This window comes from Thalassophryne amazonica, chromosome 16 (assembly GCF_902500255.1).
Source record: "Thalassophryne amazonica chromosome 16, fThaAma1.1, whole genome shotgun sequence".
Lineage (NCBI taxonomy): Eukaryota > Metazoa > Chordata > Actinopteri > Batrachoidiformes > Batrachoididae > Thalassophryne > Thalassophryne amazonica.
The window spans coordinates 16164591-16189280 of NC_047118.1; the positions used below are offsets into that span (position 1 = coordinate 16164591).

Genomic DNA, 24690 nt, shown 5'->3' on the forward strand with positions numbered 1-24690 from the left:
TGCATCAGGAAGGGCATCCAGTGTGACACTTGTGCAAATTCAACATGCAGATCCACCTTGGATTTGCTGTGGCGACCCTGAGTGCAAACAAGGGAGCAGCTGAAGGGACTTCCTTTACACAGTAGGTGAATGGTCCAAATCATACAAGAACACACAATATTGACCTTGTGTTGTGACATGATTCATGATGTCCTATTGAATAGGCTTGAGAATTATTTTGGTATCTTTGAGAAACTGATTTCCTAGCTGCGGTCGTATTTGTTGGGTAAGCATGGTGTCCCTCAAGGCTCAGTTCCTGGCCACTTGTTATTTTCCATGTATGTAGTACCATTGGGGAAAGACATTCGTGGTTTTGCGCTGAACTTTTATTGTTATGCAGATGATTTGCAGTTGTATTTGCTGGCAATGGAAGTAATGCTGCTGAAATGAGCAGAATTAAGGCCCATCTGGTTACGGTGAGCAGTTCGATTCCATCTAAAATTTTACATCTCACATCATACAAGATGGAGACAACTTTCACTGGGCTGCTAAAATTAATAAACCAGTTTGATCAGTTCACCATTTTCCTGGGTGATTGTGTGATTCGGCATTGTGAGACTGTGAGGAATCTTAATGTAATTCTTGATGAATCTCTCATTTGATGCACATATTACAGGGGTGGCAAGAGCAGCACTTTTTCAGTGTAAATATCAGGCCATTTTTGCCTTTGACTGATGCAGAGGTATTGATCTGTGCTTTTGTGTCATCCAGAATTGATTTTTTTTTTTTTCTGATGCTTTTTTTTTTTTTTTTTGGATTACCACTTAAAAGCACCAGGGGTCTCCAAATCATCTAGAATGCAGCTGTTTGAGTTTTGACTCAAACATCTCTCTGGCACCTCTCAGTTGGTTACCTGCCCATATGAGGGTGGAGTTTTGTTATTGTCTAATCATATTTTGGATGGCAGTGCGCCATCCTGTATGACTCATTTGATTTAGCCATAAGTACATGCCTAGAGATCACCGGGGGGGGCTGGCCTACTGTGTCTTCCTGAGGTTAAAAAGAAATCAGCAGGGCGTTGATGTTTTTCATTTTGTGCACCATGGCTGTGAAACAAACTACTGTGTGAGATTAGGCAGTTAGGTTAAATCCAGACCAAAAAAGACACTTTTACTCACATGCCTAATGTTGCGGATGGTGGGAAATTGTTATTTATATAGTGTTTTAATTCTGTTTTTATCTGATGTTATTGATTAATTTAATTTAAATCATGATTTGTTAGTGGTAATGTATTTTGTTTGTTTTTTCTATATGAATAAAATAATTATCGTTGTTATTAAATATGTTAAAATCTCAAAGTATTCAAAATCAGGGTGCTCCTTTAAAAAACACACAACGCACATAGAATTATGAGCATGTGAGTGACGTCAGCGGCTCTATTAAACATTTATACGGGTAGCCTAAGTGCACACATCTTCACACTTTAATATGTAAGGCAAAGGTGCGCAGCGCATGAAAACAATCTCGCCAGTGGAGTTTGAAAGACACGCCGAGGACGCGCTGGACTTTTTTTCTCCTCTCACAAAAGCAGCCAGAGGATGAGTGTTAAAACCTTCCGCCACGTGGTTTAAATGACTCACTTCAAACGACTTGAGAAAAACTTGTTTCCAGGAGAACCACCACGTTGTTCTCGCATCCTAAGTTTGCGCAGCGCAACCGCCTGTGGAGGGAGATTTTTATGCGCAGCAGAAGTGTCCGTCTGACTTTACTATTTTATTTCCAGACTCCAACAGCAGCTCGGGAGAAGGAGGGAGGCTCAAATGGAAAACCATGCAGCACTTTGAACCCATGGAGACATGGCACAGAGGCTCCTCTTCTTATCCGCGAACAGATTCAGCGCCAGATTCGCTTTCATATTCACAGTGTCGCTGTCCTGCACTTATTTATGTTACAGTATTATTTTCTGCCGCAGCACGATCATGACAAACCAGAGTTACGACGGCAAAAGATGCCCAAATAGCAAGAACGCGGCGGGAGGTGGCAAGAAACTTCTCGGCAAATTAGACGGCTGCGCTTCGCTGGAAGTCAGGTCTTTGGCGGGCGACGAGCGGCGGGGATCGAACGCTTCCCGCGAGCAAAGCAAAACCTCGTCCGACAGTTGCTGGACTGAGGGGAAGCTGAGAAACATGAGTGTTGCGCAGAAATATGGGAATAAGAAGCTGCCCAACGCGTTAATTGTGGGCGTAAAGAAAGGAGGAACCAGAGCGGTGCTTGAGTTTATCCGGATACATCCAGACGTGCGCGCACTTGGCACGGAGCCGCACTTCTTTGACAGGAACTACGACAGAGGGCTCGACTGGTACAGGTGAGAAGGAAAGAAAACAGCACACAACGCCTTCACATTTATTAAACAAATAAAAAATAAAAGATCTGAAACGAAATTGGAGGTTTGAGGGTCAAACTGTCACTATATGTCTGAGAAAGGAACAAGGTGGATGTCATTTTAATATAACAACTCATGTATAAGTTTGGTAAATTTGGAAATTGATGTCCGCAGCTGAAAGTTGAAGCAGCTGTGTGGATAGTTCCGTGGTGCTGAACCCGCAGCTCCATAACGCCCAGTCACACAAGCAGCAACATGATATGCGGAACTCCAAAGTTACAGCTGTCTTCAGAACATATACATAAAAGGAGATCTGAAGGTTCAAAGTTGGGTCTTTCTCTGCGCACTTGTAGAAAAGACCCCTGGTGAACATTTCTAGTCAATAATTTTATGTAAATCCAACAAGGCAAAATTCAAATCAGATTCAAAAACTGTTCAAAGAGTATCAGAGTGAAACAAAGATTTAAATTCTTTCTGTAATCAACAGATCCTCTGGAAGACTGAAAGTAGTAGTGTCCCTTGTGGGATTAATAAAGTTGTTTGATTTGATTTGATCAGCATATTTGTTGGCATTCATCCTTTGAACTGACTGTTCACATGGAGTTCCTGTTGCATTACACCTTATTGTTGATGTCCATTCTCATACCCATAATGCACCAGTGTCACAGCAACTGCAGGCAAAACTTTGTGCAGCAGTGTTAATTTTACACTACCACAAGTGCATATTATCCCATTCAAAATAGTGTTAAAGCAATTATATCGTAGTGTTAAATTATTCTGCTAGGAGTGTTAATTCAAAATGATCAATAAGAGCGGTGTTAAATTATACTTGGATGGACTTGGTTTAACACAAGAAATTAACACTTTTTTAGAACGGGATCAGATGGACTTGCTGCACTGCAAAATTTTCTGCACAGGTGCTGTTGCACACTAAATATCTATAATTTGCAGTAAATGTATCTGATCCCATTATAAAAAAAAAAAAATAGTGCGACTCTATTGTAGTGTTAAATCAACTCCATCCAAGTATAATTTAACACTGCACTAATTCATAATTTTGACTTACTTTAGTTGATTTAATTTTATTACTCTGCACATAGGTGAAGTGACTGCCAACAGGGCATTGTTGCTGGACAGAGTTCTTTCAAACTTGGTGGGAATATTGCTTGGACAGATATCTAGAGGTGATTAGATTTTTGAATAGTTTGGTGACAGATCATTGCTCAACGTCAAGGAAAACATGGTTTGAAAAACATTAATATTTTCGATCTAAGCAACCAAGAAGCTCAGATAGACCAAACTTGGTGGTAATATTACTTGGATCGAGATCTAGAGGTGATTAGACGTTAGAGATTGTTTTAAAAACACTTTAAATCGGCAGCATTTATATATAGCACTTTCCATCTGAATTAGAAGCTCAAAGCACTTTGCACTGATGCCTCACATTCACACACACACTCAGGTCAGGTTGCTGCCTTGGAAGTCAGTCAACTGTACACCAAGAGCAACTGGGTGATTAAGGACCTTGCCCAAGCACCCTTAATGATTTTACAGTCTGCTAGGGAATTGAACCAAGGATCCCGAGGTCTCAAGCCAACTGTTTAACCACGAGACCACCACCTACCCTTTTTGTACTTCAACACTCAAGAAGCTGAGACGATGGTCTAAAGCATTTATTGATCAGCAATATATTTGTGATTGATTCATAATGAAATCACACAGAAGTGACATGATGACATCATACAGTATATAGCCAAAAATTGCTATTACGGGCAAACATATGTTTAACTGTACAGAACTTAATTGGTTCCTAAATGTCTTTTTTAAACTGAAACCAATTTTCCCATAAGAAACTATGTAAAATGGATTAATCAGTTCCTGTCCCCAAAAACAACACAGTGGTTTTACCTTTTTAACAGTATTTCATGCATAAAAGACATACAAAATACAAAGAATATGCATAGTATCTTATACAAAATACTGTACAGTAATTGGAATAAAAGAGACAATTTAATTTCACCTTACCTGTACAGAAGAGACCATAAGAACATCAGGTACACAGTAAATTTTACAGAGTCAAATTTACTCTGTTGGGATAACATTTAGTCCCAGTCCAAATAGAGATAAATATACTCTATTACAGTGTAAAATCAACTCTTATTGGAGTAGAACCACTTGATTTGAGAAGACGGTAATATATAATAGAGTGTATTTTACTCTATTTAGACTGGAACCAAATGTTATCCCGGCAGAGTAAATTTTACTCAGAAAAATTCTACTGTGTAACTGAACTTCTGAACAGATCAGACGCCTCTGTTACAGTGAAATTCTGGTCGGATTTAATGTTGTATGCTAACAGCATGAGCACATTTAGCTTCACCCATTAGCCCCGCTTAATATATGATTACTGGAAAAAAAATATACGCCTCATAACTTTTAATGTCCACAACAAACTAAACCGTTAGAAGAACCACCGTGCAGTCCCCAAAAATATGATTTAATTAGCATCCAAAGATGGATGTTCATGCTTCTTCTTCTTCTTTCAAGTTAATTGGCAACTTGCAACTCAACAAGGTGCACTACCACCACCTACTGCAGTGGAGGTGTTCGTGAACCAAGAAAAGTACATTTATCATTCAAAAAATATGTTCCTAAACTGAGTTGTTCTTAACCCTCTTTGGCCGACGCTGTTGTATACAATGGCTAAGACCAAGCTTTACTAAATTATAAATAACTTTTTAATGATATGAGATAGAAACATACTTTTTTTTTGCTGAAAAGTTAACTCCGCGGACTTTCGAGCCAACCATTGGCCATCTTTGTACTCCTCATAGAAGCTGTGTGATGAGGTGCGCAATGTGAGTGTCCGGAATTGGTTCATCGTCACATGGTTTTCCAAAATCCAATCGTAGGGCAGATTTACCTCACATGAAAAGCCAAAGATCGTTTTCAGGAGTGATGTGTTACTAGTTGGCCCATTTTAATAGCCCCCTGGATGCTCCAATGAGTACATACTATTGGTCTCCATGCGCCCTGCACCATTGTGCACAGTGATCAGTGAAGCAGACGGAGCAGACGGAGAGCCTCTGATGACAATCTCACGTGCTCAAACAAAGAGTGTGTAACTATCAGGATTGCTCCACTAGTTTGCATGTGAATGTTACTGGATAACTCTGTTGCTTTCTCGGCGTAAAGCACTGTTTACCATATCAATGGAGTGAGGGGGAGGGCCGTTCCTCAGACTGTAAGGAGCCAAAGTGGGCCAAAGTGTGAATGAAAGCTGCTTTGAGCAGCACAGAACACTCCAAAACACAGTAGAAGTAGAAGTTTGTGATGTAACCTTTGAGTAATAGCAGACAGAAATTGCTTTGAAATGAAGACAACAAAACACATAGACCATTTTGTATATATTGTTCAAAATGTGCATTTGTGTTTGTTTGAACCTTTTTGTTGTACAGTCTGTCGCACAAGACCTCAAATTACCTTCATAAAGTGTCAAAACAGTGGTTATAGTTTGCTGTGTGTTTTGAATAAATGTGTGTGGAAAATTATTTTCTGCTTTAGTTTTTCCTTTCTTATTTTTGATTGTAAACCTTTATTCCACTTATAAAACACAACAAAAACATATATTTTATGAAAGCACAGGTTGTCCTGAAAAAAGAGACATAAAACCTGATTGTGGGATGAAGGGAGAGCTGTTAACAGCAATAATAAAACATTTATGCCAGGCGAGTGAACTGTCCAAAAAATGCCTCGGACCCCAGAGGGTTAAACGAAGTTGTTCTAAAACCGAGGTTCCACTGTACATTTATATTGTGGTTTGTGGAGTTGGCAAGGTATGCTTCAGCCCAGGGTATGCATTCAAAACAAGGAGATCATGGCTCCTCATGCCAGAGTAAAATTTACACAGTAAAATTTACTGTACAGGTACTGTTGCATGGTAACTGTATGCGTTCTGTAGTGAACACAAATTGATCCACTCCAAACAGTGCTGAATTAACTTTATCCTTGTATTAAATCAAATTGATAAGCTCTTGAATATTTCACCTATAGTATAACAGCTGATTTAACAACATGATACCTTTTATCCAACAATATTTTCAATGAGGCCAGGCCCTGCCATAGACTAGCAGTCTGTCCAGAGTGTACGCCACATCTCACACAATGGCCACCCCCCCCCCAATGTCCCACCCACTCCCCAGTGACCTTTCACTGGAATAAGTGGATTCAGAAAATGGATGGATGAATTAGTCAATTTAACTGCAAAAATTTAGAGCATAGTTTTTCTATTGGACTGTGAGATCATCAGTTCTCAGCTCTTTCACATAAGCATCCATCTGAGCAGGTTTAAACAGACCTCCCACACTGGTGACTGACAGCATAGGACAGGGGTGGCCAAGTTCGGTCCTCGAGAGCCACATTCCTGACACTCTTAGTTGTCTCCCTGCTCCAACACACCTGAATCCAATGAAAGACTTGTTAGCAGACTTTTAATGAGCCTTTCATTGGATTCAGGTGTGTTGGAGCAGGGAGACAACTAAGAGTGTCAGGAATGTGGCTAGCGAGGACCGAACTTGGCCACCCCTGGCATAGGGGTTTGTTGAAATGGTGTCTAACCTGACCTCATGAGAAATGAGAGAAAGACACATTTGAGGCAGATTTTGTCAAATTTGAAAATAATGAACTTCTTTCCTTTCAGCTTTTTGAAATCTGTCTTTGATTTTTTTTTTTTTAATGTCCTCCAGACAGACAGGAGTGATTTTGTAACTGCCCCTAAGTAGTGTAAGTTACACTTGTTTGCTTTCTATTGTCAAGGTATCCCCGAGTCACACTAACTGCCAGAATGCTCGTAGCACGGGCCGAGGCGGAGGATTAGCAGCAATCTTTCATTCCAGCTTATTAATTAATCAAAAACCCAGACAGAGCTTTAATTCATTTGAAAGCTTGACTCTTAGTCTTGTCCATCCAAATTGGAAGTCCCAAAAACCAGTTTTATTTGTTATTATCTATCGTCCACCTGTGTTGTGAAAGTGTAGGAACACGGACCCACAACAGGGGGTGCAAATGAACGGACAATGGAGGAAGTCAAATAACAACACTTTACTGTTGTGAATAAGCACAACAAACACAACAGATTACAATAATAGACAAAGAAGTCAATTCACAAAATGTGTCACGTGGGCAGGCTCGAAGATAAGAGACGTCTGTCCAAAGCAGAACCGGAACCACACAATTTCCTCCGCCACCGAACCCCGGGAATACTGGAGCCGCCAAGTCCCGAAGTCCCAGGTGGCCACTGCCTCCGCGTGTCGGATCTGGTACTGCTGGCGAGGAACAAAAACAGTTAAATGTGGGTGCGTTTGCACCCAGCAACACGTATGGCGGGAAAACCACCTCCACCTCTCGTCGGAAGAAATGTCTGCTATTCAACGCACAAAAGTAACAAAGTGTTAATGTCAAAAAGACAACACAGTCGGCTGAGTACTGTACCTCCTAGGTAGAGCAATATCTCGGCAAAGAGGTGGAGATGTCGTCTTGCTGATATACCACTGCAGATCAGATGATTGGTGACAGCTGTTGTAGGTGATAAGTGACAGCTGTCACCCTGGCTGCTCCTGTGAGGCGGCAGCGCCCTCTGGTGCCTGGAGCCCGCACTCCAGGCAGGGCGCCCTCTGGTGGTGGTGGGCCAGCAGTACCTCCTCTTCAGCGGCCCACACAACAACCTGGTCGTTACTGTGAGTTTCGCTGTGAATTTTCAGACCTTTTGTCTGACTTCGTGCTTAGCTCAGATAAGATAATTATAGTGGGCGATTTTAACATCCACACAGATGCTGAGAATGACAGCCTCAACACTGCATTTAATCTATTATTAGACTCAATTGGCTTTGCTCAAAATGTAAATGAGTCCACCCACCACTTTAATCATATCTTAGATCTTGTTCTGACTTATGGTATGGAAATTGAAGACTTAACAGTATTCCCTGAAAACTCCCTTCTGTCTGATCATTTCTTAATAACATTTACATTTACTCTGATGGACTACCCAGCAGTGGAGAATAAGTTTCATTACACTAGAAGCCTTTCAGAAAGTGCTGTAACTAGGTTTAAGGATATGATTCCTTCTTTATGTTCTCTAATGCCATATACCAACACAGTGCAGAGTAGCTACCTAAACTCTGTAAGTGAGATAGAGTATCTCGTCAATAGTTTTACATCCTCATTGAAGACAACTTTGGATGCTGTAGCTCCTCTGAAAAAGAGAGCTTTAAATCAGAAGTGCCTGACTCCATGGTATAACTCACAAACTCGCAGCTTAAAGCAGATAACCCGTAAGTTGGAGAGGAAATGGCGTCTCACTAATTTAGAAGATCTTCGCTTAGCCTGGAAAAAGAGTCTGTTGCTCTATAAAAAAGCCCTCCATAAAGCTAGGACATCTTACTACTCATCACTAATTGAAGAAAATAAGAACAACCCCAGGTTTCTTTTCAGCACAGTAGCCAGGCTGACAAAGAGTCAGAGCTCTATTGAGCCGAGTATTCCTTTAAGTTTAACTAGTAATGACTTCATGACTTTCTTTGCTAATAAAATTTTAACTATTAGAGAAAACATTACTCATAACCATCCCAAAGTCATATCGTTATCTTTGGCTGCTTTCAGTGATGCCGGTATTTGGTTAGACTCTTTCTCTCAGATTGTTCTGTCTGAGTTATTTTCATTAGTTACTTCATCCAAACCATCAACATGTCTATTAGACCCCATTCCTACCAGGCTGCTCAAGGAAGCCCTAATATTATTTAATGCTTCGATCTTAAATATGATCAATCTATCTTTATTAGTTGGCTATGTACCACACGCTTTTAAGGTGGCAGTAATTAAACCATTACTTAAAAAGCCATCACTTGACCCAGCTATCTTAGCTAATTATAGGCCAATCTCCAACCTTCCTTTTCTCTCAAAAATTCTTGAAAGGGTAGTTGTAAAACAGCTAACTGATCATCTGCAGAGGAATGGTCTATTTGAAGAGTTTCAGTCAGGATTTAGAATTCATCATAGTACAGAAACAACATTAGTGAAGGTTACAAATGATCTTCTTATGGCCTCAGACAGTGGACTCATCTCTGTGCTTGTTCTGTTAGACCTCAGTGCTGCTTTTGATACTGTTGACCATAAAATTTTATTACAGAGATTAGAGCATGCCATAGGTATTAAAGGCACTGTGCTGCGGTGGTTTGAATCATATTTATCTAATAGATTACAATTTGTTCATGTAAATGGGGAATCTTCTTCACAGACTAAGGTTAATTATGGAGTTCCACAAGGTTCTGTGCTAGGACCAATTTTATTCACTTTATACATGCTTCCCTTAGGCAGTATTATTAGACGGCATTGCTTAAATTTTTGTTGTCACGCAGAAGATACCCAGTGTCAGGAAAGATGACTTTAAGCTTGCTTTCAGCTTGTTTTCATCTTGGAATATAGCACGTGCCATGGGATTAATATACATGCTGTTGGATTAAACTGAACAGTGTTTGGTACTTTCCCGGAGTAAGTGAGGTCATACCGGACTTTTCCATTACAAATGGGGAGGCCCACGGAATTAACTCAGTGGTGAAGACGATGGAATATGTCTAAGAATGATTCTAACATAACAAGTATGATCAAATGAAGTATTAATGTGCTAAAATTAAGAGTTGATTAGAAAAAGTATGTTACAAATAAGTGAAATGAATGATTATATGAGCTCATCGGAGGGTGAGCGTGTGCCGTGTGTCTAAAAAATAACGGGATCTGACACCAGCTTTATCTATCCATGAAGCCAGAGGACACACACCAATTAGCTAAACTGCAGGATTGTCTTACAGACATAAAGACATGGATGACCTCTAATTTCCTGCTTTTAAACTCAGATAAAACTGAAGTTATTGTACTTGGCCCCACAAATCTTAGAAACATGGTGTCTAACCAGATCCTTACTCTGGATGGCATTACCCTGACCTCTAGTAATACTGTGAGAAATCGTGGAGTCATTTTTGATCAGGATATGTCATTCAAAGCGCATATTAAACAAATATGTAGGACTGCTTTTTTGCATTTACGCAATATCTCTAAAATTAGAAAGGTCTTGTCTCAGAGTGATGCTGAAAAACTAATTCATGCATTTATTTCCTCTAGGCTGGACTATTGTAATTCATTATTATCAGGTTGTCCTAAAAGTTCCCTGAAAAGCCTTCAGTTAATTCAAAATGCTGCAGCTAGAGTACTAACGGGGACTAGAAGGACAGAGCATATCTCACCCATATTGGCCTCTCTTCATTGGCTTCCTGTTAATTCTAGAATAGAATTTAAAATTCTTCTTCTTACTTATAAGGTTTTGAATAATCAGGTCCCTTCTTATCTTAGGGACCTCATAGTACCATATCACCCCAATAGAGTGCTTCGCTCTCAGACTGCAGGCTTACTTGTAGTTCCTAGGGTTTGTAAGAGTAGAATGGGAGGCAGAGCCTTCAGCTTTCAGGCTCCTCTGCTGTGGAACCAGCTCCCAATTCAGATCAGGGAGACAGACACCCTCTCTACTTTTAAGATTAGGCTTAAAACTTTCCTTTTTGCTAAAGCTTATAGTTAGGGCTGGATTACGTGACCCTGAACCATCCCTAATATAAAGCGCCTTGGGGCAACTGTTTGTTGTGATTTGGCGCTATATAAATAAAATTGATCGATTGATTGATTGATTGATTGAAGGCGGTATTTTTCTTTGTATCTGTGATTTTTTTTATATGATAATTAATATTTTGCACAATTACATTTATTATTTCATCACACTATGAGGCCAAGACATGGACACATTTGACATCCTCCAGACTGAAAACAGAAGGTCGCCCACACAAACGCTCAGAGAATTTGGTGTTTTGTCTTGAAAAAAAATGTTGTGAATGTCACTAATGATATAATAATGATGATAATGATAATGATAATAATGACAACATGAAAAATATATATTTTTTCAAAATTTTTTAAAAATAAAATTCTAAGAAATCACGTGTACATAAGTATTCACACCCTTTGCTCAATAATTTGTTGATGTACCTTTGTTACAAATTCCACCCTCAAGTCTTCTTCAATATGATGCCACAAACTTGGTGCACCTATCTTTGGGCAGTTTTGTCCATTCCTCGTTGCAGCACCTCTCAAGCTCCATCAGGTTGGATGCGGAGCGTCGGTGCACAGCCCTTTTCAGATCCCTCCAGAGATGTTCAATCAGATTCAGGTCTGGGCTCTGGCCGGACCACTCAAGGACATTCATGGAGTTGTCCTGAAGCCACTCCTTTGATATCTTGGCTGTGTGCTTAGGGTCATTGTGCTGCTGAAAGATGAAGCATAGCTCCAGTCTGAGGTCAAGAGCACTCTGGATCAGGTTTTCATCCAGGATGTCTCTGTACATTGCTGTATTTGTCTCTCCCTCAATCCTGACTAGTCTCCCAGTTCCTGCCACTGAAAAATATCCCCACAGCATGAGGCTGCCACCACCATGCTTCACTGTAGGGATGGTGCCTGGTTTCCTCCAAACATGACACCTGGCATTTACACCAGAGTTCAATCTTTGGATCATCAGACCAGAGAATTATGTTTCTCATGGTCCTTCAGGTGCCTTTTGACAAACTCCAGTTGGGCTGCCATGTGACTTTTACCAAGGAGTGGCTTCTGTCTGGCCACTCTACCATACAGGCCTGATTGGTGGATAGCTGCAGAGATGGCTGTCCTTCTGGAAGGTTCTCCTCTCTCCACAGAGGAATGCTGGAGCTCTGACAGAGTGACCATCAGGTTCTTGGTCACCATCCTGACTAAGACCCTTCTTCCCTATGTCTCAGATTTGACGGGTGGCCAGCTGTAGAAAGAGTCCTGGTGAATCCAAGTGTCTTCCATTTATGGATGATGGAGCCCCCACTGTGCTCACTGGGACCTTCACAGCAGCAGAAATGTTTCTGTACACTTTCCCAGATTTGTGCCTCGAGACAATCCTGTCTCAGAGGTCTACAGATGTTTCCTTTGACTTCATCCTTGGTTTGTCCTCTGATATGCACTGTCAACTGGGGGGGGGGGGGTATATTTAGACAGGTGTGTGCCTTTCCAAATCATGTCCAGTCAACCAAATTTACCACAGATGGACTCCAATTAAGCTGTAGAAACATCCGAAGGATAGTCTGTGGAAACAGGATGCACGTGAGCTCAATTTTGAGCTTCATAGCAAAGGCAGCAAATACTTAGGTGCATGTGATTTCTTACTATTTTTATTTTTAATACCTTTTGAAATATCTAAAAAAAAAATAATCACATTGTCATTATGGGGCATTGTGTGTTTTTGAGGAAAAAGTAAAAATTTTATCCATTTTGGAATAAGGCTGTAACCACCGGCAATGCGAACCAAGCTCCTGCTGCGGTCGTACAGGGACCGGATAGCCCTTAGCAAAGGACCCTGGACCCCGTACTCCCGGAGCACTCCCCACAGGGTGCCCCGAGGGACATGGTCGAACGCCTTCTCCAGATCCACAAAACACATGTGGACTGGTTGGGCGAACTCCCATGAACCCTCAAGCACCCAATGGAGCGAGTAGAGCTGGTCCAGTGTGCTGCGACCAGCTCATCATTATTTTTATGGACAGAATTTCTAGGCGCAGCCAGGGTGTAGAGGGGGTCTGGTTTGGGAACCACAGAATCTCGTCTCTGCTGTTTGTGGACAATGTGGTTCTGTTGACTTCGTCAAATCAGGACCTTCAGCGTGCACTGGGGCAGTTTGCAGCCAAGTGTGAGGCGTCCGGGATGAAAATCAGCACCTCCAAATACGAGGCCATGGTTCTCAACCGGAAAAAAGGTGCTTTGCCCTCTTCAGGTCGGTGGAGTGTCCTTGCCTCAAGTGGAGGAGTTTAAGTATCTCGGGGTCTTGTTCACAAGTGAGGGACGGATGGAGCGTGAGATTGATAGACGGATCGGTGCAGTGTCTGCAGTGATGCGGTCACTGTATCGGACCGTCGTGGTGAAGAGAGAGCTGAGTAGGGGGGCAAAGCTCTCGATTTACCGATCGATCTACGTTCCGATCCTCACCTATGGTCATGAGATTTGGCTCATGACCAAAAGAACGATATCGCGGGTACAAGTGGCCGAGATGAGTTTCCTCTGCAGGGTGGCTGGGCGCTCCCTTAGAGCTAGGGTGAGGAGCTTGGTCACTCGGGAGGAGCTCGGAGTCGAGCTGCTGCTCCTCCACGTCGAAAGGAGTCAGTTGAGGTGGCTCGGGCATCTTTTCCGGATATCCCCTGGACGCCTCGCTGGAGCGGTGTTCCGGGCACGTCCCATTGGGAGGAGGCCCCGGGGAAGACCCAGGACACGCTGGAAGGATTACATCTCTCGGCTGGCTTGGGAATGCCTTGGGGTTCCCCCGGAGGAGCTGGGGGAGGTGTGTGTGGATCGGGAGGTCTGGGCGGCTTTGCTTGAGCTGCTGCCCCCACGACCCGACTCCGGATAAAGCGGAAGAAAATGGATGGATGGATGGATGGATGGATGGATGGATGGATGGATGGATGGATGGATGGATGGATGGATGGATGGATGGATGGATGGATGGATGGATGGATGGATGGCTGTAACCAGTGATGGGCACAGCTAACCAAAAAGTTTGCTTTGATAACCATTAATTCAATAACTGAAAAGTTATCTTTTATGATGCAAAACTGATAAATTGCTAAAAAAGTTATCTTTATTATAGATGACCGATAACCGATAACTTTTAGTACTGATTTGGACGTGGCCACGTCAGATTACACTGTCAGCTTCTGATAAATCAGTTTCACTTTAAGCACCGCAGGAGCTGCTGGTTAAATTCAAGGATCACAAACACAAAAAGAACGCACAAAAAATGAATTAATAAAAAAATAAAACCCCAAACACTGTCATCATCTATCAAAAGCAGTAAAACACAGTATTAGAAGTCACAGTTTATCTCAGTATTATATACACCGTCATTTACGAACTAAATGCTGCTGCTTTTTTCACACGCTTTGAACCCTGTGGCTTAAACAACCGAAATATGTCCATTAATGAATTGATTGGCAGAGTAAAAGACATGTAGTAAATATAAATTCTTACCTGTTAGTTTCAGTGGAATTCACTAAATTCTGAAGAAAATATTCCACATAAAGCATCCTGATTATCCAAAACGGTCTGTAAACGGTGAAGAAAAGTCCATCACAGCTGCGCCATGACATCTCCTCTCTCCCACCGAGTCTTGACAATTAAATTATCCCATGCCACAAAAAAATAAAATAAAATAATGGTAAAATTTGCCCATTTTGTTTGTGTTGAGCGGATGGTAACAATCCAACGTCCAAAGTGAATCTGAACTACACTACCCACAATGCTCCCTGTGTTGACCAGCCAATCACGTCTTGTGCTTAATGATGACAGTCAGTCTGCCATAAACCACTGATCTACACATAACAGGGATTAAAATGTTTGATTTTAGGGTTTACAAATGTTTTTGACTGTTAAACTTGCTCACTTTACCAGCAAAAAAAAAAAAAAAATGTTAGGGGACTGAAAGTTATTAGAACTAAATTTATCAGAAGATAATTGGTCCGATGATGGTTTTAAAACTTATCTGAAAACACTAGCTTCGATAATTATAGGTTATCGAATCAGTGCCCACCACTGGCTGTACCAAATTTGGAAATAGTGAAGCGCTGTGAATACTTTCTGGATGTACTGTACTTCTCGAACGACAGTTGTCATTGTCATCAGACTAACTACAGGATTCAGAGTTTGATAAATGAATTAAAGTAAGACATTAAAAGCATATACCATTTTAATAATTTGCCTTTCACAACAGCCTCAAAAGCATTTTCAGATTTTACACTCAGCCATCCATTAGGTTTATATTATAATATCAGGTACCTTTTCCCCTAAATGCACATAAAGAAGCCTCTTTCTTTTGTGAACACTAAAAATCCGTGAGGGGTCGTATTACAAAAATGAGCCTTTATTGTAGTGTGTATTACACAAATTAAATTGTTTTACAAATGTCACATTCACGCATAGGGATGTCTGCCTTTGGAACATTTTAGAGCACGAGTAAGCCACATGAAGACATTTAATGTGGGTTCACAGGGTTATCCTTTCCAGTGGTCCTGCTGGCAGACGTTAGAGCTGCTCATGTGTATCCATCTGGAGCTAGATCTCAGCGACTGCTTGGTGGAATTCCTTTATATTTGGTGAGAAATTCATCAAGCTTCTGGGGCTTCTCCAAGATGACATACCCACCACAGTTCTGGTAAATGGCAAAAAAAAAAAAAAAACTAAAGCCTTCAATGTTCAATCAGGATCAAAGCAGGGATGTGTCATCACCACTACACTCTTCATCATTTTCATGGCAACAGTCCGCCACCTGATCAAGGACAAAGTTTCACCATTAATTAACACTGCGTACAGAACTAATGGAAAGCTCTTCAGCCTGAGTGGACCTGCAGTATACCGACAAAAGCAGCATGCCATCCTGTACAGAAGAAGGTCTTCTGAAAATCCTTCAAACTGTTGATGAAGCCTACACCAAGCTTGGTCCTAAAATCAACCTGAAGAAGACACGGGTGTTGTATCAGCCTCCACCCAACATGGTTAATCCAAAGCTCACTGCTGGGAAACTGCACAGACAGGTCCTGGAGAACATGACCCACTTTCCATACCTGGAGAGTCATGTGTCCTCAAATGCTGACATCGATGATGAGATGAACTCCCTTTGACTGGCTATGTACCCAAGTTTTCAACGACAAAGACCTTTGACACAAGACAAAACTCCTTGTCCATAAAAGCCACTGTCATGCCAACTCTGCTATATGGATCCGAGACCTGAACCACCTACTGCGACCACCTGAAGACTCTCAAGGAATTCTACCAACGTTGCTTGAGGAGTATCCTCCACATCAGGAGGGAAGACTACCATGCAAACATCAGCATCCTGAAGCCAAGCTATAGAGCACACAGTGTGCCATCATCAAGAACCAGCTTCGGTGGGGGGGTCATATAATAAGGATGGTTGGCAGCTGACTTCCCATCCCAAGCAGATCATATAATCCCAGCTGAGCAAAAGAAAATGGTCCACAAACTGGCAGACGAAATGTCACAAGGACCTCCTGAAGCACGTCCTCAAGAACTACTCCATCAACTGGAAGACATGAGAAGAACAAGTAAGGGACCGAGCCAGCTGGTGAGCACTGACCCATATGGGAGTGGTAGTCTTCAAAAAGATATAGGTGGACAACACAGAGAAGAAGGGGAGAAAGAAGAAGGAGAAAGAGCTTGGCTGGCAGAAGCTTCCCACAGTGTCACAATCAGAGCAACTGGGCCTGTTCAATTTTCTCCATATCCGCCATCCCAACTGGAAATCAATTAAGAGACAATCTTCCTCACCACCAAGGGATTGCTACGACAATGACAGCAATGAGTATCAAACTATGGCCTTATATGTAAAAAAATGTGACTACATGGAACTTCAGTTGTATGTAAATCATATGGACATAAAACTGTGTGTGTGATTGGGGTCTCCACATGAGACCTATTATGGATGTGTTTGCAGCCAAATGTCTTTCTTGAAGTTCAGTGAACTTTTGTGCTGTAAACTCTGGACTTTCTTGGTCTGATGCCAAATCGCTACCACTGCACCATTATGCCACATCATGTATGGATATGAAGCTGTGAATTTAAAATTTTTATTTATTACTGTTAGAGAAGATATGTGGTTATGATATTAGGAAACATTTGGTGCAATTCAATTATATTTGGTACAATTTTTGTGCCAATCACTCCCATGAAGTTCATTATCATATAAACATTTTTTTTTTTTTTTTTTTACAGTGGGGACAACTAATTTATCAGCAGATATTTTGATTCAATACACTTCATACAATTGAGCAATTGTCAAAAAAAAAAAAAACAGAAACATAACCGCCTTATTGTGTCTGATGTTTCTCCAGGAAAGCACAAAACTGGTAGTGCTGCAATGTCTTTTAAAACAAAATACCTAACATTATAAATGTTATACATAACATTAATCATTTTCTAATTTAATATTAATGCAGCCAAGAACTCTACAACAATCAAGAGTTTCTTAATCATACTTTCTGTGAATAAGGCACAACTTTTTTTTTCCCTTGTCATTGATGGTTCATCATAGGTAAACCTTCTGACTTCTGACCATTGTTGTTTGAGCCTGTAACATAAAAAATATAACGCAATGCTAAAATGCCCTCTGCTGTATGAGCATTGTCTTCTTTATAATTTGCAGTTGTTTAATTAGTTATTAAGATCCTATTGTGTTACGCACAATTTGTACATGTTCAATCAAGCCCCTCCATCAAACAATCAATCAATCATAAACAATATTTATGTTTTAACGGCATCTGTAGGAGTGTGTGCGTCTGCGTGTACATGAGCTTTTGACAAGCGTGGAAGTTAGTTTTGAGTTAACGAAAGTTAGCGTGCACGCTGACGTCTGTGAAATGTCTTGTAAATGACTTGCAAATGACTCTAGAGGTGTTATCAGGTTACAAAACAGTGTTTTCAGTTATAGAAGTGTTTATTTCTCACTAGCTATTACAAAATATATGACAAAGTGGTTATATTTACACAGAAAACAGAGTTTGCAGCTAGCTTTCAGCCTATGACGTCACCACGTTAATGTCCGCTAAATGTCTTGTAAATGCCTTCAGAAGTGTTAATAGGTTCCACAAACAGTGTTTTCAGTTTTAGAAGTGTTTATTTCTCACTAGCTTTTATAGAATTTATGAGAAACATGTTAAACACATAAATGAAGCGTTTTTAGAGACACCTGACACTGACATCACAGTGCCACTCTACTCTGATTGGCTGCCACCTCTGCCACTCAAAAACAAAAATGGAACAGATTGAATCTGAATATGAGTTTTTAACCTCTTAAAATACTTGAAGGTTAGCCATCTTTGAAGTTTCTAAGGTTTGTGTCCCAAGAATGTTCCCTGTGAATTTTAAGACTCTGGCAGTAATAGGACTGGATTTATGCTGAGCACAGAGAGACAGATGGATGGACGGATGGATGAAAAGCCTTTGCAATACCTGATGGCCATATCTGATGACGTCAGGTAACAACAAAGCAACTTCCAATACAGAAATTGCACTCGTGTTCAAATGAAATATGTGGCATTTGTTTTGTTCTTTCCTGAAGGACACTAATCAGTTATCATCATAAAAAACGACATGTTTCATCTAGAGAATAAAAACTTACAGTTGCACCATAGACCAGCCAAAACCAAGCCTAAAGTCCACCACAATCTGTGACTGATATATAAAGAAAACAATAGCCAGAATATCAAGTCATAGGACCATGAAACTGAATTTGAATAAAAAATGATCAATGACATAAAACTAATAACGGACGGGGGTAAAACAAAACTTTAATAACTCTGATTTGCTGTGGGTGGATGAACACAGGGGATTCACTTATCACAGGAGACTTTAAACACGGACTGAAATGAAAGCAAAGACTGCTGATAATACAGTTTAATATGTACAGTATATCAAGGACGGGTGCACTGACCCCACATGTCAGTATAAGTCACTGTAAAAAAAGGACATGGTCAATAAGTCATAGATCCCTGTTTCTTTACTTCCACTTAACATAGTGAATTCATGAAATTTCAACTGAATTTCATTATCAACATACAATGTCTGGTTTGTGAGTCAGTCCAGTGAAATGAAAATTTCAATCTGCCAAAAAATACAAAACGTAAAACTTGTTCTGAAGGTGAGTTGACTCATGTTTTCAAAGCAGAAATTCAGCTTATGGTTTTCAGCAGAACCACCTTGAAAAATTTTCAGTGTTTTGGCCAAAACCATATGACTGGTTATAGAGGGGAAAAAATCAATCACATCTGTTTTTTTTGTTTTTTGTTTTTTTTAATTGCACATCTGACTTATGCTGTGGACTGTGTATGTAAGCTGGTTTCAGTGCAGAGGGTTCCCATTTCAAAGCTTACATCTGCCCATTCTGCAATAGGGAATGGCATCTGGGAAGAGATCTGGCATAAAACCTGTGCCAAATCAACATGCAAATTCACCTCCGTCTGATCTGCCATGGTGACCTCACCTTGAGTGAGAACAAGGGAGATGCCGAAGGGACTTACTTTATATATAAAATGAGTTCACATCAATTTTATTAATCTAAACTTGAAAATTTAAAATATTTTCTGTCAGATGGGTGAAAGTACTAAAATATGCTCATCTGTAATAATAATTTATAGGTCATTAAGGGTGCAAACCAATTTTTGTATAAAATTCCAATTTTGAATTTTTAAAAGTGGAAAGCACTGGCATATATTGCCTATTTATATTCATTTAAAACTTTTACATAAGTCGCAGCTTTACATTATTTTTGCATCAGATTCAAGCAGTTACATGCACCTATAACTTTTGCCCAATTCCATTGGTTGAGGCAGTCACATGACGTAACATGAAATAAACCATGGCTGTGAGTGATCTCATTGATGAAAATGTGTAGCAACTACAGTTGACTGGTTTGACTTTTCAAAGTTTAAACATAGAAACCACAAGCAAAATCATCAGATTTAATCATGCAAGGCATGCCGCAGGCAGAAAATTAATGGAGTGTGGGCTGCATGTGGTCAATTTTGAACTAATCTGACCAAATAGATGTAGTGTGCTGGGGATGTGATTTTGCATGCTGTCGTTCATTTCATCATTAGCAGGCATCAGTATGAAAGATAACAGCAACAGTTAAACAGAGCTGCAGCTGCACCAAACACTAATTAATCCAACAGTGGCGAATCTAAAATGTGTTATGCATTTTTCTAGCTTACACATTAGTGTTGTCACTGCAGCTGCATCCTTCAATCACGTAAATTCAACACTTAATTGCAGGCTGATAGTGCCATAGCAACATTTAATTTCATCCACTTGTAAATTATTAGATAAACTGTCTCTGGTTGAAAATGGGGCTTCTACTCTGATATGAAACCATTTGTAGAAAATTACTAAACTGAAATACTGCACACTTATCACAGTCTGACCATCTATGTTCTAATATTAAAGATTTACATTTAGACAATGCTTTGGACAGCAGAACGGTGGAAATCCCGGCCGTAGCTGCTGCAGTTCATCTTGACGAGTGATTGAGTGACATTTGCTGGATCACTCTGGCCCTCAGTGATTATTTGTCACAGCATTTGGTTTGTTGGTAGCATGTCACATTAAGCGACTTTCCATTTTGATTTAGTGCAAAATGTCTCTGTAGCAAGTGGCATTATGTTCATGTACATTCTTCTTTTGCTGTGGGCCGAGGCTGTGAACTGCAGTGAGCTCTCCCCAACTGCCCACCCTTTTATCTATATATCTGCCACACTCCCCTCTGTGCATCGATCCATTCTGTCAGACTTTGGTCCAGACCGAAATATCTTGACAACTGTTCAATGTGTTGCAATGAAACTTGACATTCAGCAAGAATCCTAATGACTTTTACCAACAACTGTATTTTTCATCTCATGCACATAGGTCAACTTTTCACTTGTCACACATCAATTCATGATGGAATGAATATGAGGCAACTAACTCCCATCAACTCTTATTTGAAGCATGCTAACAATTTTAGACAAATTGTACAGCTGCTGAAATGTTTGCATAAGTTTAGCAATTACTAATTTTTCATCCATGAAACAACAGACTTTTGTTTGTTTGTTTGCTTATCAACCTGTTTACCATACTCATGTGTCAGAATGTCCAGGGTGTTCCACGCAAAATTCTGCCTGAAGAGGTGGTGGGCAGATGCACGAGCAAGGACAAATACATCTGTCGGAACAAAATGTCTGATTTCATTACAAATAAAAAAATAAATGACAAATAACGCACCTGTTTGTGTCCATTTTTTCCCAAATTTTGTACAAATCTTTTTTCTCATTCATTAAATGTGTTCCGTATCAGCTGATGTCTGGTCGGTTTCTTTGAAAGTTTTGTGCATGGTCAAAATTTTGAGCAGACATCAGACAGAGACCTTTTGAAATGGTTGCACATTTGTTATGTATCAAGCTATGAACAGTAGCTGGCCAGTGGACGTCCAGTCGACGTTAAGGTTGCTCATGTCGGCAGCAGACGAACCGTCACGGCAGACTGCAGGAGGTGATTTGAGGCAGTCAGTGTTGTCCACTCATTCCATCAGAGCTTGAAATCAACCAAAAACTGATGAATTAGATGTTTTCTGTTTCCGGTCAAAATTTCTGATACCATGTCATGTTATGAGTGAATGTTTCTACAAGACAGTTCTTTATTCTAATTAACCTCAGAGTCTTTATTGAGCTCTTACAACAATACTGAAATTCTAGCATCTTAACCTTCAGAAAGCTAGCCATTGTCTCAAAACACTTAGTGTTTTTTTTTTTTTTTGCACGAGTCTTTCAAAATAAGAGCCCATTTCACCATAAACTTTGATTCCACCACAACTACTACCAGTGCACACTGATGACGTTGTCACAGGTAAGACGTGGAAGAGATGAGGAAAAACATTGGAAAAACTCATTATTTTTTGTATTTTACTATGTGTTGGGGTCATGAAATTATTTAATTTAGGATGTGTGTTTAACCAACTTGGGTTAAAAAAAATGGGATAGGCTGATGCTTTAACGAGTGTATTAAGTTTTTTGCCATATGTGTCCCTCTGTTCAGGTTTAAACAAAATAACTCAAAGAGTTTTTATTGGATTTTGACCAAACATAATGGAGTGATTAAATGTCTACCAAATACAAAGTAATTTGACTCTGAAAAAAAATACATTGAATGTCAAGGTCACAGGTCAAGTTCAAAATTTTGGTACATTGCAGAACTAGCTTGTGCTGAATGACAAGGTTCCCAGTTCAAGGCCACCCATGCTCCACTGTCATAGTACAGCCAAAGTTGCATCAGGAAGGACAGCTGTGATACATGTGCCAAATCAAGATACTCATACATACAGGATTTGCTGTGCTGACACTCAACAAAAATTGAAAAATACTGAAACAAGGGTCATCTTATACTACATAGGGGATGGTTATTATACAACCCCTGACAAACATTATGGAATCACCGGCCTCGGAGGCTGTTCATTCAGTTGTTTAATTTTGTAGAAAAAAAGCAGATCACAGACATGACATGAAACTAAAAACTAAAGTCATTTCAAATGGCAACTTTCTGGCTTTAAGAAACACTATAAGAAATCAGGAAGAAAAATTGTGGCAGTCAGTAACGGTTACTTTTTTAGACCAAGCAGAGGGAAAAAATATGGAATCACTCAATTCTGAGGAAAAAATTATGGAATCATGAAAAACAAAAGAACGCTCCAACACATCACTAGTATTTTGTTGCACCACCTCTGGCTTTTATAACAGCTTGGAGTCTCTGAGGCATGGACTTAATGAGTGACAAACAGTACTCTTCATCAATCTGGCTCCAACTTTCTCTGATTGCTGTTGCCAGATCAGCTTTGCAGGTTGGAGCCTTGTCATGGACTATTTTTTTCAACTTCCACCAAAGATTTTCAATTGGATTAAGATCCGGACTATTTGCAGGCCATGACATTGACCCTATGTGTCTTTGTGCAAGGAATGTTTTCACAGTTTTTGCTCTATGGCAAGATGCATTATCATCTTGAAAAATGATTTCATCATCCCCAAACATCCTTTCAATTGATGGGATAAAAAAAGTGTCCAAAATATCAACGTAAACTTGTGCATTTATTGATGATGTAATGACAGCCATCTCCCCAGTGCCTTTACCTGACATGCAGCCCCATATCATCAATGACTGTGGAAATTTACATGTTCTCTTCAGGCAGTCATTGTTATAAATCTCATTGGAACGGCACCAAACAAAAGTTCCAGCATCATCACCTTTCCCAATGCAGATTCAAGATTCATCACTGAATATGACTTTCATCCAGTCATCCACAGTCCACGATTGCTTTTCCTTAGCCCATTGTAACCTTGTTTTTTTTCTGTTTAGGTGTTAATGATGGCTTTTGTTTAGCTTTTCTGTATGTAAATCCCATTTCCTTTAAGCGGTTTCTTACAGTTCGGTCACAGACGTTGACTCCACTTTCCTCCCATTTGTTCCTCATTTGTTTTGTTGTGCATTTTCGATTTTTGAGACATATTGTTTAAGCTTTCTGTCATGACGCTTTGATGTCTTCCTTGGTCTACCAGTATGTTTGCCTTTAACAACCTTCCCATGTTGTTTGTATTTGGTCCAGAGTTTAGACACAGCTGACTGTGAACAACCAACATCTTTTGCAACATTACGTGATTTACCCTCTTTTAAGAGTTTGATAATCCTCTCCTTTGTTTCAATTGACATCTCTCATGTTGGAGCCATGATTCATGTCAGTCCACTTGGTGCAACAGCTCTCCAAGGTGTGATCACTCCTTTTTAGATGCAGACTAACGAGCAGATCTGATTTGATGCAGGTGTTAGTTTTGGGGATGAAAATTTACAGGGTGATTCCATAATTTATTCCTCAGAATTGAGTGAGTCCATTGCTGACTGCCACAATTTTTTTCCTGATTTCTTATAGTGGTTCTTAAAGCCAGAAAGTTGCCATTTGAAATGACTTTAGTTTTGTGTCATGTCTGTGATCTGCTTTTTTTCTACAAAATTAAACTACTGATTGAACATTCTCCGAGGCCGGTGATTCCATAATTTTTGCCAGGGGTTGTATTAGCTAATCTGAGGAACTGGTTAAAAATACAGCTATTCTGTTCTATCAAACACTAATGTGTATTCATATGTCAATTCTCTATTGATCACATGACATTTGATTTTGGGTGACCTTGCAACACATTAAAGTCAATCCAAAGTCTATGTTTGACAAGTGAACAGCTTTGCAATGCATTAAGAAAAAGATTAGGTTCAATCCAAGCTGTTCCTTCATGTTTATATTATATTTGTTAGTAATAGTAATAGCATTTTAATAGTAATGTTTAATCAAAGACTGTTAGCTGTGTAACAGCAACAACAATAATAACAACAACAACAACAACAATAATAACTGAATGAATGAATGAATGAATAAATTAATTTGGCACACACAGGTCAAGAACAACAAAAAACTTACAACGAAGGAGAGAAAGAAAATAATCCAACAATGCACCCATGTGCCCGAAAGGGTGTAGGCAGAAGCAAAAGCTTGTAAATGCCTACCCCTTTAACTAAAAATAAAAATTATACATATGTAGATAAAATTATACATATACCCATCATAACTCATACAAAGTATACAT

General features: G+C 40.0%; 1 protein-coding gene across 1 annotated transcript in view; it reads left to right on the forward strand.

Moving 5' to 3' along the window:
• Window positions 1–1717: 1717 nt before the first annotated feature.
• hs3st2 (heparan sulfate (glucosamine) 3-O-sulfotransferase 2) overlaps window positions 1718–24690 on the forward strand; it is a 59234-nt gene continuing 36261 nt past the window's right edge. Inside the window, 1 exon segment of the mRNA XM_034191071.1 lies at window positions 1718–2344. Coding sequence (XP_034046962.1) covers window positions 1836–2344 — 509 coding nt within the window. The 5' untranslated portion in view covers window positions 1718–1835.